At 37.7% G+C, this 19,167-nt stretch overlaps 1 protein-coding gene across 1 annotated transcript; it reads left to right on the forward strand.

Moving 5' to 3' along the window:
- The first annotated feature begins 305 nt into the window (after positions 1–305).
- LOC149784343 (acireductone dioxygenase-like) lies at positions 306–18,792 on the forward strand. The gene is made up of 4 exons (XM_089932391.1): positions 306–523; positions 6,014–6,133; positions 13,366–13,545; positions 18,002–18,792. The coding sequence occupies exons 1-4, from the start codon at positions 401–403 to the stop codon at positions 18,125–18,127; spliced, it is 549 nt and encodes a 182-aa protein (XP_089788517.1). The 5' UTR covers positions 306–400; the 3' UTR covers positions 18,128–18,792.
- Positions 18,793–19,167: the final 375 nt, after the last annotated feature.

A 19,167-nucleotide genomic window follows, 5' to 3' on the forward strand; every position in this document is an offset into this window, starting at 1 on the left:
ATTATGTAACTTCGTATATATCTTCTGTATGGCATGTCATGTCTTTTATTTTCAATTAGTACATAATACCTATTTTCCCCATACAAATATGTGCCTTCATACCCGTGAAAGACAAGAAACACTTCTGTAAATTAGGTTTAATTGAGTTACACTTTGCATCATTTTAAAGAAATATCATGTAAAACCTAAGAATAAAACGTATTGTTTGTTACTCATTATCAGTACAAATGTAGGGCATTACGGCACCTAACGAACTCAGTGTGTAATGTATTCTGACCTAGATTTGTTACATAAGTAAACAACAAAGATAATGAGTGGTACAAGTCTAAAATGTCGAACAGTTTTCCCCACTTCGGGGAAAACTTTCGTCAAGTAACGTGTGCTATTGTACTTATTCGCCATGGTGAGGGCTTGGTATATGGATGACGACAAGGAGAGTGACCAGCGACTTCCCCACATGACCGATACCCCACAGTTCGTGGACCTAAAAGGCCTGGAGAAAATAGGGGTCCTTTACTGGAAGGTGAGAATGATCACATCTTTCGATTATTTTTGTTTTCGATTATAGCGTATAAGCACAGGAGTTCGATGCAATGTTGAGTTAGAAACGCAATTTTCTACTCCAAAAGTGGCTAGGGCAAGGTTAATGTTGGAAATAATATAAACCGAGTAAAGTTGTCAGGATCCAGTCTCATAGCCATTCATAGTGTTGATCTGAGAACCTTTAGTCACTCGGTATGATTGTTCTCTTTTGGCCATTGCTTTTTTCCAACATTCAGCTCGCACCAGCCACCTGTGTTGATTTCCTATCAGCTTTTGCTAGGCCTTTGACATTGGTTATGATTTAAAAAGAATGACATTGTCTAATAAATAATGTATAAGAGCAATCTTTTGTTTAATTTTTTTATTAAATATTTATTTATAGTTTTACAAGGTATTTTTGTAGAAACAAGTTGTGGTATTCGTTCTCAGGTGTATGTTTCAACAATATTTTTTTCTAGAAATCCTATTTTTGAGTGTCATCTTCCTACAAGGTAAATGTAGACTTAAAAGTACGCCAGGTAAAATATGGCATGCACTGTACATCTCTACAAACTTAAACCTAGAAAAGTAATGACGTAGTATTTTAACAGAAAGGAAAATGTAAGTAAGTTCTGTAGCGCGTTATACAGGAAAATGTAAGTAAGTTCTGTAGCGCGTTATACAGGAAAATGTAAGTAAGTTCTGTAGCGCGTTATACAGGAAACTGAGTTTATTCAATGATTGCAATTTGGCAAGAACATTTTGGCACTTTATTTTGATCACAAATCAGATTGTATTACTTAAGTCTATCCATCCATCCATGTGCTTTTGGGGAATAAATTCTGGTTCGATATTATTACACTTTGTCATAAAAAAATAACCTAAAATATTGTTCAGTAAATTAGAAAGAGGGCATGTTTTAATGTAGGTAATAAGATGCTCTACTTGAGTCATGTGCATGTAAATTGTGCTTTGCACAAACTGGCTTTATCTTCTGTCCTGCTTTGTAGCCCTAGTTTACTTATCAAAAGAAGTCCCCGAGTGACCGAGTGGTCTAAAGCGCTCACCGTTACGGATTACTGCTGTCTCACCTCTGTCTACGTGGACTCAAGTCACGGATTCGGCCAATGTGGGTATGTGAAAAAGCTTGCCAGTATCTTCTCGTGGGCTAGCGGTTCTTTCCGAGGTTTTCCAGTTAGTTGGTTGGATTAACGTGGTTTTCGTACTGTTGTAAATGTACCACGGGTTTATGGCTGCACAGTAGCCTGATAATTTATCCTGGGGGAAGGAATTAGAGCCTCATCCCCCATGCATTTATCTGCACAAACTGCACTGTTAATTAGCCTCAACCGTGTGTCCAAGTTGAACCCTAATGGTCTGAATGGATGGCTTACATGAGTGGGACTGGACCCACACACTCATGTTTTTAAGGAAATTCTTGTTTGCCAATCAGTGGTATGTCAACTAATGCAGTATGTAACGCTAGTCGCGATTGGTCGGCGACTATGACGTCACATCGGGACACCTATTTATTAGCGGGTGAAAATCGTTTCACATCTCCGCTCTTGTGTACGAATGTCCGGTATTGGAAGGGAGGAAAACGGTCCGGCAAGAAGGCTATCCACAAGAACGTCACTGAACACCAGCCCGTACTTAATCAAATTCTAGTCTAGTTATTTATGAATTGCCCTAACAGTTTCAATCTGCTAAATGTCTAAGTGACATATAAAAAGCTGAGTCACTATTAGGTCAAAAAGTTTTAATTTTCAAGCAGGCGATCGAAAGGATCAAATCAGTATCACGGTTTTGTCGAATTGGGAGACCAAGCCAAAATGGTTCCCTTAAATAAGAGGCAATTTTGGTAACCTTTAGAAGGGCTGTTATTTTCCAGCAGGTTTAAATGTTTGCCGGCTGGTTTCTTCATCGCATAACTTTTCAGCCGTCCGGTGTTCCTCAAACCGCCGAATTGGGGATGCTTCTATCCCGTGATGTTGAGCAAGAAAATCGGCGGTATCAAGCAGGGTCGACATCGGGTGTTGCGTGTAAGCCTCGTTGTAGTGGTGGTAGAGAGTATCCCTACCGTGGTGCCAATCTTGTGGTTTCTTAATTCTGAGAGATCTCCGTGCCACAGTTGAGACAGCCTGTATAAATTCTTCAGCTTGATGTTGGTCTACAGCGGCTTCATGTAAACCTAGTGTGTATAGTCTCATGATGTCAAGATCACTATCTTCCTCAGTCTGGATTGTTTTCCCTTTTGTTGCCCCTTATTTTTCTTCACCGGTTTTCCTTGCTGGTGTTTTTGCTTTGGAAGTCCGTGCTATTGGTGTTGTATTTAATAGCAACTGAATATCACTAAATACTTGTTCAGTGTTGACCTGCTGGATCCTTGCGGGTGTAGTTGGAGTGGATGTCGTGAATCTCGGAGGAGACCTACTTTTTGGAGGGCTAGCAACAACGCTGGCGAATGTTGTGTGTTGTTGCTGCTGTTGTTGTGTTGTTTCCAGATCGTGGTCTGGTCACGCCTGGGAAGTCGTAGTCTTGAGTCCGGCCCCCGTTGTAGATATATCAATAATTGATACAGCTGGCTCAATTGACTGCTGGAGATTATTGTTTCCTTTGTTCAGATTAGATGTCCGGGGTAACTGGGTCGGCATAATATGCTTCCTCTGTTTCCTTGTTTTTCCATATTTTCGACTCTTGGGGCCCATTCTTATCTTGTATGTTGTTTTCCCATATTAAGAGCAATGTGGTTCGATTAGCTTTTGCCCTTAGGCTCCAACCAGATGAAATTTCAAGGCCGATGCCCTTGAGTGCATTCAATGCTTGCGCTGGGATTAAATCCGTCGCTAGCTCCATTTAATCATACGTGCTTCTTACTGCTTTATTCGCTGCAGACTGAATGATCGGGTGTACCAGGGTTCTTCCTCCACCAATAATACTGGCCACCATGTACAGCCTATCCTGTGCTGGAAAATGGCGGTAAACCCAACAACAACAACAGCTTGTCAAATACTGATCTAGTTTACCTAAACACAGTCTTGTTGCTGAAGTGTATTTTAGGCAAAATAACTTAAAGAACGCGTAGCCCAAGCAAACCAAAATATTGTTGTGTTTCTGATGTACACCAATAAAGTTTTACCTGACAACAAATGCATCAAATAGACATTTAGTGTACACGCTGTTACACTTCTATTGTCCTAAACCATGGAACAGAAAGAAGCAAAACCAACGAGTTTTGTAACCTTTAACAAATAACTTAAATCTCTGAGTTATAGAATCAAACTTTAATAGGAACTTGTGTGACTGTGGATTAAAACCAAAATAATCATAAATAAAATTATATAACAAGTCACCCAAAAACGTGTTCCGAATTAATTCCAGATCCTGAATGTACTGGTATACCAATATCCTTTAATATGTTGAAGTTTTAACAGTCTCTTGATGCAACAGTATGGCGTATTCCGATAATTGATTTAAACGTTTTCTGTCAAATTAAATCTAAACACAACGTTAAACACATCTGCAGACTGATATTAAAATAAGATCATAGAAAATAGTAATGCATTCAACTCTTCACCCTTATATACATCCTATGGCTCTACATGGCAATGTTTTCCTACTCTGTTTCGTACTACCTCCCAAGTGACATGTTTCACAATATCTCGTGTCGCAACAGAACACACCTGACCTAATCATCCAGTAGGAAATTGCGCCAAATTTGTAAACATGTTCATTATTTAGACTGCAATTAAGATTTTCAAACATCTATTTATAGCTCATTGCACTCTACAGTCATACACCAAAAGTAAAATCACAATATATATATATATACTATTGCTAATATCTAATTCAGTCCATCATCACTGATTATTTTTTATACTCGAAATGCATTTTAGATACGCTAGCTTTAAAGACTTGACTCTTGACATGCCTCAAAGACAGTTACGCTGTTATGAAAAATGAACTTCCCCCGTTTGTTGATGGCAAATTTATGAGGCAAAATGCAAATACCCTGGATTATAAATCATTAAATTATATGATTGGCATGAAGAAACACTATGCATAGTGTCCGTGATGCATTTCAGACTTTAACGGAGGAGATACGCTTAGACAAGGTTAGTTAGATAGTCATCTTAGACCCGTTTGGGACATAAGGCTGCAAGTATTGTCCACAATTTAGGTCGGCCTTGAGCAATGGCTATTGCCTCGCCCCAGGAAAGCCCCATCTCTTTCAGATCGGTCATCATGTCCTTCGTTGTGTTATCTTTGGACATCTGTTTTTGCGTTTACCATATTGTGCCCATCTGACGGCTACACCTTAGGTATCCCTTCTTCGGGCATACTCGTTCCGTATCCGAGCCATTTCATCCCGCTCATCTCTACCTTCAGGAAAATATTGTTACATCCCATCTTTTCATTTGAGTTCATATTGGAGATCTCTTTCGGCTAATAAATGTTGCAGATTTTATAGAGGTGGCTATTGTCAAATGAATTTACTCTGCTCATATCTGTTTTCACTACTCTCCAACACTCGGAACAATATAAAACTACCGACTTTATGTTGCTGTTGTAAAGTCTCATCTTTGTATTGAGGCTATATTGTTTTGATTTACATATAGGGCAGAATCTGCTGAAAGCACTATGGCTTTATTTAACCTGGCCTTGATGTCCTTTTTGGCAACACTTGTCATAGTTAATTAGCCTTTCCCGGTAGGTGAAGTCCTCTTGTCATAGTTAATTAGCCTTTCCAGGTAGGTGAAGTCCTCTTCAAACTCAAATGCATCTCCGTCTGTGGTAATTGGAGTAGTAGCTGTAACATTTATGCACATCACTTGGGTTTTCTTTGCATTAGCATGCAGGACAGTCTTCTTAGCGTACTTACTGAGTCTGTCAGATTTCACTTGGAGATCAGAGTACCTCGTTGAAATGTCAGCCAGAGCATCAGCAAAATCCAGGTCTTAAAGGAGTAAGAAGAGTGTCCACTGAATCCCTCTGGCATGGTCAGATGCTGTTTGACGCAATATGCAGTCAATGGTAACGAAAAACAGAATGAGAAAGGATGCCTAATATCGGACTTTACCGCTGCTTGTAAAACTTCCCAATGTGTTTGACTGTCTTGGATGGTATTCATTATGTTACATAGACTTTCACGGTGAACGCTGTCATATGCCTTATTGAGGTCAATGAAGCTGCATCCTCTTCCTCAAGGTAAATAGCAGGAATTATTTTAATAAGTTTACTGAAATATGACTGGTAGTTTGCATTCGGATATTGTATAGAAGTAACAGTTCATTATCAATCATTTCACGTCGTGACTGTCTTGCTTGAGCTGCGAGTTTCTTTTGGAACAGTGGATTCAAGGCGACAGCGAAGATAAGAAAGAAAATTTATAAATATTAATGAATGATCACACATTCACAGTTAATATTTGTATCTGTCACGCCATATATACAATTTTGTTTTTATATAATATTAACGCACTCTGCTTCAGCTTGACGCTGACAACTACGAAACAGATGGGAAATTACAGAAGATCAGGGAGGAGAGAGGCTACACGTACGAGGACAATATCACGTGCTGTCCAGAAAAACTTCCTAACTATGAACAGAAGGTAACTGGAATATGAATCATCGAATTATGTATGCATTATGGTACATTAAACAAATTGGGTAATTGGTTCTTATGTCGCTGAAGAATCAAAGAGTTGTGATCCCTTTCCCCGGTGGTAGTACATTAACAACGATGACAGCATGAAGTAGGTTCAAAGAGCCTTATCAGACTGCTATTATTTTAAAGCATCGTGAGGTCATTTTACTTACGTAAATAATGGGGGGGGTGAACGGTAGAAAAGTTTTTATCTTCTTCAAGTAGCCTTGGATAAAGTACTGTATGAAAAACTGTCCATTAAAAATGAAAAGCCTTCGTTCGTAAAAACTAATAAAACAACTACGATCTACATGCCCATTATTACATCAACTTTATAAGTATATTTTATTGCAAAAGAAATAGTTATATGTCAACAGCACTAATTAATACAAATATGACTGAATTAATAATATGCAATATTAGCTAAGTCTCCTACAAGAGCGTGATCTAATAAGTTAGTTATCCATGGTGTAAAAGTTCTTTGACTCGTACAATAGTCTAATGAAAACTGATTCACTGACAAGCATTTTTGAAAGTTCTAACGGTACTTGAAACGCGTTATTGACATACATGGCGAGGACATCGGATCAAGGTGCTTTTCCCCACTGGTACACTTAGGCAGCCGAAATAGGCTGGCCTGGGCAGTTATTGAACCTGCGACCCTTGGATTATAAAGTGACTGATTGCTAGTTATTGATAGATAAATTAAGTGTTGGTTCTTCAAACTGCCATTCCTTTAGTCTAATCATGCATGCAGGCTTATAAGACACTTTATGACATCTAAACTTTAAATGATTGCTTTAACAGATGAAATTTAAGACAGATTACCCTTTGTCGAGATTTGATGCTGAATCGTGAATATGAAAACTTGCTTTATACAACGTGTGTGTGTGTGTGTGTGTGTGTGCGTGTGTGTGTGTGTGATTTTGACTTGTTAACGTAGCTTTAACAATTTTTCAGTCATATCGCTACGATATCTGCAGTGTGGCAGTTTAAAGTGATGTCTAGCACTGGGGCATCATGCCGCAGACACGTAGCATGATGTCCAACCCAGTCACATTATACTAACACCGAGCCAACCAGTCCCAACACTAACCTCTTAATGCTGAGCGCCAAGCGAGGCAGTTTGTACAACGTAAGGTGACCAGTAATAATAATAATTATATGATGATAACATATTTAGCACAAATGCTAATCTCCCATATGGCATGGTCCACATCAAAATGTATACAAACTGTACACACACACACGCAGACACCCATAACTAGTGACCTACTTGAAAAGTGAATAAAAATGACGTGTAAAATGATAGAAAATGATGTAATTATTTTAAAACAATATAGAAGAGGAACAAATGTGTATGGTCCTCATTCATATGTAAACAAACTGGACACACACACACACACACACATACATAATTAGTGACCCTACTTTAAAAGTGAATAAAAATGACGTAAATCGATAGAAAATGTTATAATTATTTTAAAACAATATGGAAGATAACAAATGTGTATGTAATAAAACTGGAATTCAAGTAATAAAACTGGAATTCAAGTCTGGATATCATTAGTGCTAAGCAGAAAGGTATCCATTATATTAGGACATGAGTTTACAGAAAGAAATCAAATTGCTAATATCATTAGGAATAGTATTCCATAATTTTAGACCCGATACAGCATGAAATTGAAGAGCGAGATCGTGGAATAAAAAGATGATGTTTTGGAATAAAAAGATGATGTTTTGGAGAGGCAGGTTACAACCGTGTATTAAGGGTTTGGTGAGATAAGATCGATGATAAGTACACTGCTATTTATCTTTTACATATACGTCATACAGAAGTTTTGCTATGCAACACATCCACAAACTCATAACCAGTTATTTAACAAACTTATTTCAGAAAATTGTGTGTAAATATCCACTTTTAGAATTGTTGAAATTCTTCAATTCTTCTTACGAGGGTTATGTAGTGTTTAAGGAACGTGGCCTCGTTCCTTACTCTAACTCGGAGCAAGATGACAGCAGCAAGGGTAGTAGATATTGCCTTATTGTTGTGTGCATTAATGTTTATTAGACATATGATAATTATGAGATCCCGGTATATGTCGAAAACAAAATCCACATGAGCAGCGAGGTCAAAGCTTGTGAAAAGCGTCATGATATCATACCTTTACAGGTAGAAATAGTCGATGACTCCTGTTTTCCGTTTGCTTTAAACAATCATCCATTAAAGGGGTCTTTATCCCTCTCATTATAGATGGACGGATTTAGTGAGGAAATCAAATGAATAACAGCTTTGAGGTTATCTACATATGGTAAGCGGGTATGTGTGTGATCTAGATTTTTAACATAGCCTTAAAAATAATTTCAGTCATATCGTTACGATGTCTGCAGTGTGACAGTTTATGGTGATTTCTAGCACTGGGGCGTCATGCCGCAGACATGTAGCATGATGTCCCATCTAGTCACATTATCCTGACACCAGGACGCCCAGTCCTAACACTAACCTCTTAATGCTGAGCGCCAAGCGAGGCTGCTGTGAGTACCATTTTTGTAAGTCTTTGGTATGACTCAGCCGGGGATCGAACCCATGACCTACCCCTTCCGAGACGGACGCTCTAACCACTAGGCCACCGGAGCGGTCTAGGTAAGCGGATATTAGTGATGAAACCCGGTTGCGGCATCAACGGGATTGAGGCAAAAGAGAATGCCTTAAAGAACAGAAATTCCACGCAGTCCTATACAAGGGCAGAATCTGATATGAACTGACCCAGGCATAGAACTGTCAGCTGATTCTACTTCGGGAACAAAGTAAAAAATCTATGTCTGTTCAGGCCAAGAGATTTCAAGGATATCTGCTTTGACATTATACTTAAATGTATTGGAGATTATGAAGCAATAGCCTTAAAGAAATATAGGCGGTGATCTTTCTCTGTGGTGACCTAGAGAAAGAAGGAAGCTAACTGCAAAACTGATACTTGAACAAGGAAAAAAATGCTTTCGTTTCTGCACCATGGTACAGAAAGCTTCCGCTTTATTGTAGTGCCTTCGCGGTGGATAAACATCTATGTCTTTGAGATTCTTGCGATAGGAAGTGATACTTGCGCAGTGCTTTCCTAACAAATATATTTCTTGATTCTCTTTTCTGGCAAATATTGAAAGACATTCGCTCTATGTTGCATGAAGTTTATACATTTTCCTGTGTACACCTATAGCCATGGCTCGATGATCATGGACCAATGAATGTCCTATTTCAAAGGGACAAAGATGATAATTTGACAATTTTAATTATTTACCTTCTATAGGGTCTTGGCGATTATAATTCTGGAGGCATACTTACAGTTTTATTTCCCTTCACAACCGATTGACAACTCATTCAAGGCCCCACATTCTATACGTGTTCTCTTCATCCAAAGGTTAGGAGTTTATGAACCCTCCTACTCCAAACAAATTTATCAGCATCATCGGAGGGCCCATAGAAACCTGGACCGTATGGGCAGGGATCGGGTCAGGTGAGGACCACCCTCACAAAAAAAACGTACACACACAAACATACAGTCACTTAAAATTTGACCATCGTTGTATTCATATGCACGTTTGTTGATTTAGTAGTATGCACACTTTATTAAACAGATACAGGGTTTTGCTCTAGTGGCCTTTCGAGGAAAGTCATGGCCATTTTGAAAATTTTATACACCTCTACTCCAAACAGATGATGACCTCATCCGGCTTTGAGGGCGGAAGGCCTGCTGAAAGACAGAAAGGTAAAAAGATCCACGCTGCTTCAATAGGCCTACTAGATTTTGGTTAGGAGTCCACAGACACATTAAGTTTGCTTTGAACATGTCAGACTTATAATGTGATTTGTCGACGCGTACACACACGTGAAAGTTTTAAAACACATCACATATGACAAGTGATTTCTCCGGTTGGCTTAAGTTTTTGACTACACTAATATGGTATGGCATAATCAATACTTAAATTGCTAGGTAGAACACCTGGCATAATCAAAACTTACATTGCCAGGTAGAACGCCTGGCAGAATCAATACTTACATTGCTAGGTACAACGCCTGGCATAATTAATACTTACATTGCTAGGTCCAATGCCTGGCATAATCAATACTTACATTGCTAGGTCGAACGCCTGGCATAATCAATACTTACATTACTAGGTAGAACGCCTGACATAATCAATACTTACATTGCTAGGTCGAACGCCTGCATATTCAATGCTTACATTGCTAGGTCGTACGCCTGACATAAAACCAGTACTTACATTGCCAGGTAGAACGCTTGGCATAATCAATACTTACATTGCAAGGTAGAACGCCTGGCGGAATCAATAATTACATCACTAAGTAGAACGCTTGGCATAATCAATACTTAGATTGCTAGGTAGAACGCCTGACATAACCAATACTTACATTGCCAGGTAGAACGCTTGGCATAATCAGTACTTAGATTGCTAGGTAGAACTCCTGGCATAATCAATACTTACATATGTTGCTAGGTAGAACGCTTGGCATAGTCAATACGTACGTTGCTAGGTAGAACGCCTGGCATAAGCAATACTTACATTGCTAGGTTGAACGCCTGTATAATAAATGCTTACACTGCTATGTCGAACGCCTGGCATAACCAAAACTTATTGCTAGGTAGAACGCCTGGCATAACCAAAACTTACATTACTAGATATAACATACCACCACGATAGAAACACCTGATATGGTCATCGTGTTAAGTGCATTTGTTTTGAAGGTTATTCAAACGAATTCCACAAACTGCTGTCGAGTATAGCAAATTAAAAGTAAAAAGGATAAGCTTTAACATTTAGTCATTGTGTGGCAAACACACTTTGTCCTTGATCGACTGATTGTTCAAGACGAAATTGTCAACTCGAAGATTTGATGAATTTGCTTTGAGGAGAAGCAAACCAAGTTCAGATGAGTACACCATTTAATCCAAACATTGATCACGTATTAGAAAACGATATATTTTACATCTCCACGTTGATTACAAGCTCCAGCTGAAGGAAGAGAGATGTCAATCTATTTATTGCATGTAAGGAAAGGAGCTTTCAAACTATTGATTGCTTATAAGTAAAACTTCACTCTGAAGAAAATGGCTTACATATATCGTAGCCAACGAGGGTAGCATTCCAAACTGACTAGTGAATAAATGGTGAACCGTAACTAATAGCAACTATAATAGTGTGTGTGTTTAATGCAGGTCTGGTCAAAAGACGACACGTGGGCCAGCGACCTATTTTTATCCATTAATTTTGATCACCAGGTAATGCTTAAAAATCAGTTATCCGGCCTGCGCCCTGGAGGAAGTTTCCCACTCCTGTTCTTAATAGAGTTATAACATCTAATAAAGCAGATCTGTGATTTGTACTTTTCATTTTCAACTGATGAAATCTAAAAGGTGATTTCCCTTCTTGATTGTCACTTCAAGTTTTCTTTTACATAAATGTATACATGAAAAACCCAACAAAACAATGCAGTGCACATTTGTACCATTTGAAGGATATTTAAGGACTGAATTCAGTACAGATCTGTGCTATTTTCTGGCTAAATAAGGGCTGAATTCCGTACAGATCTGTGCTGTTTGAAGGCTTTATAGGGACTGAATTCAGTACAGATCTGTGCTGTTTGAAGGTTTTATATAGACTGAATTCAGTACAGATCTGTGCTATTTGAAGGCTTTATAGGGACTGAATTCAGTACATATCTGTGCTGTTTGAAGGCTTTATAGGGACTGAATTCAGTACAGATTTGTGCTATTTGCATGCTATATAAGGGCTGAATTCAGTACAGATCTGTGCTATCTGAAGGCTTTATAAGGACTCAGTTCCGTACAGATCTGTGCTATTTGCAGGATATATAAGGGCTGCATTCAGTACAGGTCTGTGCTATTTACTGGCTAAATAAGGGCTGAATTCAGTACAGATCTGTGCTATCTGAAGACTTTATATGGACTGAATTCAGTACAGATCTGTGCTGTTTGAAGGCCTTATATGGACTGAATTCAGTACAGATCTGTGCTGTTTGAAGGCTTTATATAGACTGAATTCAGTACGGATCTGTGCTGTTTGAAGACTTTATAGGGACTGAATTCGGTACAGATCTGTGCTGTTTAAAGGCTTTATATAGACTGAATTCAGTACAGATCTGTGCTATCTGAAGGCTTTATAGGGACTGAATTCGGTACAGATCTGTGCTGTTTAAAGGCTTTATATAGACTGAATTCAATACAGATCTGTGCTCTTTGAAGGCTTTATAGGGACTGAATTCATTACTGATTATATTCTTTGAATGCTATATATGGCCAATATGCGGTACTGATGTTTACTGTTTAAATGTTTTATAGCATCTAAAATTGTAGCATTGATTCGTGTCGTTCGAAGCATTACATAGATTGAACACTGCACTAGACAAGTCAACATGTAAGCCATGTTATAATGTTCATGACCTTGCTCTGTCATTTTGAACGCGATACATCTCGAATCTCTACATCAAGTAATTTTAAGGCATTCATTAGCTTTGATGATCACGATTGGGAGTTTATAATAAAGGTGTTGCCATTTTAATAGGATGCTCAAGCTAAACGTATTACACTATGCTGCGGCGACAACGATGAGTCATACGACAAAACGGAATCTCGTGTCTGTAACTGAATTCACTCTGGGAATCTTGACTTTACTTTGTGTTAAATGACATGGAATCTTCTTATTTAAATTGACCTATTTAGCTATTGAGAGACTCGTGAGGTATTCGTAAGATTAGTTTTCTTGGCATTTAAGATGAGGGTGCTACCTCTTTCATGTAGAAACTCGATGCGTAGTGAAAGACCAATATGTAATTATTCACATATAATTGCACACAAAAAAGCCACTGAATTCGGACGCTCTTTTGGTACTATCTCTTAAACTTCAATGAAAATAAAAATGTTATTGTTACTAACTTATGAACACAATTTGTGTGACATCCATTATCTTATCAAAAATGAAAAGGTAACGATGATCGCATCCACACTAGATGACTTTACATATGTAGTCGTTTTGTGTGATGCTTGTTTTTGCTCCTTTGAATGCTTTATACCGTTTGTCAATCTGTCTCTGAATCATATATATATATATATATATATATATATATATATATATATATATATATATATATATATATATATTCTGCAGATAAAGACATTCTATGAGGAGCACCTGCACACGGATGAGGAGATTCGGTTTATTCTCGACGGTAGTGGTTATTTTGACGTCCGCGACTCCAACGATAAATGGATCCGGATAGAGGTGACAAAAGGAGACTTGATCGTACTTCCGGCGGGAATCTACCACAGGTTCACACTGGACAAGAATGTAAGGCTTCAGTTCGGCCGATAAATCGGCCCCACACTTATATGATATTGACTGGCGGTTTAGTGGATGATATCATCTATTCATTAAAACCTACACAATGTTTGCAGCCAATTTTTTCTGCACACATCGGTGTACATTTTATACACTTACCTGTATTTCTCGCGGCTGTTAAGCTACGGTCGGCATAAGAGTAAATTTTTTAATTTCGCGCTAGATATGGTTGTGACCAAATACCGATAAGTGTCTAAACTGTACGCAGATGCGTTTCGGAAAGATGTGCATTCAGAAAAAAGGTACATTTTAATAAACAGGTGACATCAAACTCACATATCGTCTATCAGGATCAACGTATATTTGAGGGTTTGATTTATCGGACTAGGAATCATTATGCTGTAATATTTCTAGTGTCTGAGCAGTCCTCAAAGTATATCAATATGCTATTCTGCAGTATGCCATAGACTGGATGACGGGACTGTATGCCATAGACTGGATGACGGAACTGTCTGCCATAGACTGGATGACGCAACTGTATGTTATACACTGGATAACGGAACTGTATTTTATACACTGGATGACGGAACTGTATTTTATACACTGGATGACGGAACTGTATGTTATACACTGGTTGACAGAACTGTATGTTTTAGACTGGATGACAAAACTGTCTGCCATAGACTGGATGAGGGAACTGTATGTTATACACTAGATAACGGAACTGTATTTTATGCACTGGATGACAGAACTGTATGTTATACACTGGATGACAGAACTGTACGTCATAGACTGGATGACGAAGCTGGATAACTAGATTGTATGACGTGAAACACAAAGCTGAGCTCCATTCCAGTCATTGAAAAACTTCAGCATGAAACTCAAACTTAAGCGCAATCATAAACAGTCGTTTCTTTCTGTAATGCTACAATTTTAGAATCGCATAGCTATATTACAGTTTTGGTTTCTGTCAATAACTAGGATAGACTCTCAATATAAAACTCATTTTTTTTTAGTTTGAGCTTTGGTTTCGTTTTCACAAAGTTTCGATGAGAAGTGACCTGCTGCAATATGTTATTATTGACAAGTAGGAATGATTAAGTGAAACTTCTAGCTGTACACAGCTCTTTTCAAAAGAATCTCTGGTATGAGTAAAATGAAAATGAACTGTAAATAAAAAGAGTAAATGTCCCGGAAACTCAAATACATCAAAACTCATAGATTCCATTAATGTTTTCAACCTCAAACAGTCAGTTAACCAACCCACCCATAAACATGGTCACATTTTAGACTGGATTCTTCATAGACCTGATGATAACATTCTAAGGTCCTCCCTGGTATCCCATGACCTTGCATCAGATCAACTCTGCATTATATGCCATCTTGACGTATCAGTCCCTAACCCTCCACCTTTATCTGCTACTAAGAGAAACCTCCGTATGATAAATAGAACCAAGCTAATGCACGACATCCAAGCTAACCTAACAACTTGCTTACCTCCTACCGCAGAACAACTCGATAACTGTCTGCGTTCTGACAAACATGCACCAGCTACCAAGTGCAGAGTATCAATTCAAAAGTGTTCTCCATGGTATAGCAGTGTTAGGGACCAGCTTCGCACTGCTAAAAGAGACCGCTGTAAAGCTGAGAGGTTCTGGCTTTCCACTAGACTCACTATTCATAAGCAAATCTATGAAATCGCTAAGAAGAATGCCACAAATATAGACCATGCTGCGAAATCAACCCACTACACTACTAAGATAATGGAAAGTTCCAGCTGCAAAGAGCTCTTCGAGATTGCTAACAAGCTAATGTCAAGGAACAAATCAACACCACTTCCAACTACCTTCTCTCCAGTCGACCTTCCGAACATGTTTGCAAAATTTCTTCCATGACAAAGTACAAACCATTAGAGATAAGCTTGATACCACCATTTCAATTGACTCGTCGTCACCATACATTTGGGATACAGAATTTGAGCGGCAACCATTAGCAGCATTTGAACCTGTCTCTGTGGATTTCGTACGTACAATCGTGATGAAGAGTGCACCAAAGTCATGTGAACTTGATCCAATTCCAACATCACTGCTGCTTGAGTGCTTATATTCAGTATTGCCTTCACTCAACACAAAGACTTTCTCATTCACATCCTTTACCTCAAACAATAAATATCAGCAACGCCAACATTTAATTCACACAATCAGTACGAAACATAGGTGTTACTCTGGACAGTACTCTCACATTGCACCAACATGCCATGAACATATGCAAGGCTGCATATCTTGAGCTGAGACGAATCAGCTCAGTTCGCAAATATCTTTCAGTTGATGCCACTAAAACACGTGTTTTATTAGTACTTTCAAGACTGGGCTATTTTAACTCAATTCTGTCTGGTTCATCTCAATATCTACTCCAGAAACTTCAAAAAGTTCAAAACACAGCTACTCGGATCATACTTAGAGTACCACGATCAGAGCACACCTCCCCACTGCTCTGTACCCTACACTGGCTATCCATTCGATCCAGAATCAAACACAAAAGTTGTTCTGTGTTACGTTTCACTGTCGGACTCTAGTCCAACATACCTATCCGACCTCACCCACGTGTACACACCAACAAGATACTTACGCTCCTCTTCTGACAATCGTATACTCATTATTCCCACTATGAAAACAAAGTCATGTGGACAGCGTTCTTTTGCATACCAGGGCCCAGCAATGTGGAATGAATTGCCCACTGAAGATAGACACTTAGACACAAAGACACAGTGATTACATTCAAGAGGGCTCTCAAAACTCACTTATTTCGACTGCAAGAACAAACTTAGAGACCTAATTATGTTTCCTACCTGAAATATTCTCAGCATGTTTTTTATTTTTTTAAATGTTTTTCTAATTTCATGTTGTTTGTTTTAGTAATAATATTATTATATATTTTTTATGTTATAGGTGTTGTCTAATGTTGTAAAGCGCTTAGAGCGTCTAAAGATTAGGCGCTATACAAAGTCCTCATTATTATTATTATTTAGAACACGTACTGTAATTGCTCATAAGGTTTTGTTTTGGTTTCTCTCTTTGCGTGACTCTTCATATGTAATTTTTTAAATTCAATATATGTAATAACACTTCGGTGTGCTAACATTTTACGGCAATGTTACTACAGTTTATGATTTGGTACATTTTAAAAAATAATTTGTTTTACAAGATAAAGTTAATAAAATTTATTTTGTAACCGACACTATTGCTTGGCTTGCTAATGTTATGCATATTTGATTTCAATATATCTGATTTAATATATATTTAGTTCAATTTAATTTTTTCTTTGTCAGTTTTTAATTTTTTTTTTTGTTTTTCGTTACATGCTATTGTAATGTAAATGTATTCATTAGAGATGATACCGTTTTCAGAAAATAGTTTGACCTTGAATGTTCGTTTTGTAAACACCAGATGTTGACCTATATCCTGACCTTGATTCAAAATTAGTAGCAACCACGTAAATAAGTTCTGTTTTTATTTTAAAATGATTGGTTGTTGTCGAGGTCATGATGGGACTACTGATTTAAGATGTAAACAATTTTTATTTTATTTCTTTGAGTAAAATGATTGGTTTTCGTAAGGGCCACGCTTGGTGTACGTGAGCTTTAACAAGTAAATAATTACGACGAAGTTCTGGAACATGATCACCTGACCTCTATTTGCGTTTTAGAATACGATATAACCTGTTTTGCAGATATGTTCAGTTGGGCTTTTACACTGGAAGTTGTATGTTGTGCTGTTTGGAGTTATTTCAAATTACTTAGATTCCAAAGGATTTTTTTTTAAATCCTGGAAAATACGTGTGCTCATGTGAAATTCTTCAACAAAGACATCTCTTATAAACATTTATTCAGATTTATAAAACCGGTGTGATATTTCTTGTATCTACAAGGAACTGTAGACTTCAAACCTAAGATTACAGCATACGTCATCGTCTTCCTTCTTGGATTCTTCGTCGGGACTCGAACTTGAAATTATTATAACATTTTATTATTAGAACTTCAAAAATTTTATTCATTGATTATTCTTGGATTATTTTTGGATTTGATTCTTAAAACTGTAAGTTGACATTTTTTCATTTTTACAGAATTTTCCTGGGAAATAAATTATTATATTTTTCAAAGCTTGTTGTTTTCACTCTGTTTTGTGTTACTGTTTATTCGAGCCTAAACACGTAACATAAGAGTATTCATCGAGGAAGAAAATGGTATTATATTTCCTTTGGTGACGGTGGTATCAGTGTCACTTTTGATGTTGTTGTTACCGTTTCTTCCAAGTCACAAGATGGTTGTTATAGACATGGTGACCTATCAGCAGACGAGATATTATAATGCGCACTATTGGTTTATTGTACTGCTATCATGATCTTACCCACAAGCTGCTTATTGTGCATGCAAATTATACATTATCGTCCTTACACGTAATTACAGGATTACATACATGCTTTGCGACTGTTTGTGGGTGAGCCTGTATGGACCCCGTACAACCGACCCGCCGATAATATGCAGTCCAGGATAGACTACGTCCGTTCCCTCGAGACAGCCACAGCCTCCTGATCATGCCTTCAGGTGTATCCGTTGTGAAGAAGGGATCTTGGATCATATGCTGACACATAAAATTTCCGATTTATGATTATTGGAGTATTCGCTTATTCAGATAGTAATCAATATTTAATCTTATAATAGTGTATCCAGTTGGCAAAAAAATCAGAGTTATTGACATGAAGGCCTTTATAATCATTTATAATTGTAGCATCATTTTACATCGGACAAATCTACGTGTGAAACACCATAAATCAGTATTTTCACCTATCAATAACATGTCAAATGGTTGAGAAACCATTAAATTTACCTCCAATGTCTTGTAAACAATTCACGGAAATATTCATGTAAAATCTACATGATAACCACGAAAAATGAAACCATAATAATCCTGAGCTTGAATTAATAAATTATGAAAGAGTAACAAGCACCATGTGATCTTTATAAATTAAATAGTGTTTTATCATAAGCCTGTACATACACTAGGTTATATATTGCATGCCACTTCATATCTCTTGATACGCAAGACCTGCACACATTTGTGAAGCTGTATATTGAGAGTGCACTAACATGTATTTTTTCATGTGAAAAATAAATCGTAAAATAGGTTATGAAGAACTGTTTGTGAAAGCTGGTACACGGACTGCTGTATATGGCTAAATAAAGAGTTTGCATACGCACTCTGTTATCATCAATTATTCTTTCTCTCGGTCTCACACCTGCTATTTTTATGGATACAAATTAATGAGGTGATTTTGTACCTGATTCCCTAACTTTGTTGTCATTCTGGGGGTCATTTTTCTGGTTTTTATTCTGATCAACTGGAATATATCCTTACATTAATTAGATCTCAGATGGTGTCGATAATGGTCGAAATCCGCGATTAATAGTGAGGTGATATTTTGTTGCTGATTGGCTAAGCTTACCGCCACTATGGAAACAATATTTCTGATCCGATTTTGATTAAATTTGAAATCAGTAGTTTTAGGGTGTTAAACTAATTTTTAAATTATATAATAACCGCCACCATTGCATTACTCTTCTTTTCCCCGTCC

Source organism: Sinohyriopsis cumingii, chromosome 14, assembly GCF_028554795.1.
Source record: "Sinohyriopsis cumingii isolate HCF-2022 chromosome 14, ASM2855479v2, whole genome shotgun sequence".
NCBI classification, from domain to species: Eukaryota; Metazoa; Mollusca; class Bivalvia; order Unionida; family Unionidae; genus Sinohyriopsis; species Sinohyriopsis cumingii.

Excerpts from the sequence above, each read along its gene's own strand:
- LOC149784343 (XM_089932391.1), top strand. The coding sequence starts at position 401 with ATGGTGAGGGCTTGGTATATGGATGACGACAAGGAGAGTGACCAGCGA. Across the intron at positions 6,134-13,365 it reads TTCCTAACTATGAACAGAAG|ATAAAGACATTCTATGAGGA; the intron begins GTAACTGGAATA and ends TATATTCTGCAG. Across the intron at positions 13,546-18,001 it reads GGTTCACACTGGACAAGAAT|GATTACATACATGCTTTGCG; the intron begins GTAAGGCTTCAG and ends ACGTAATTACAG.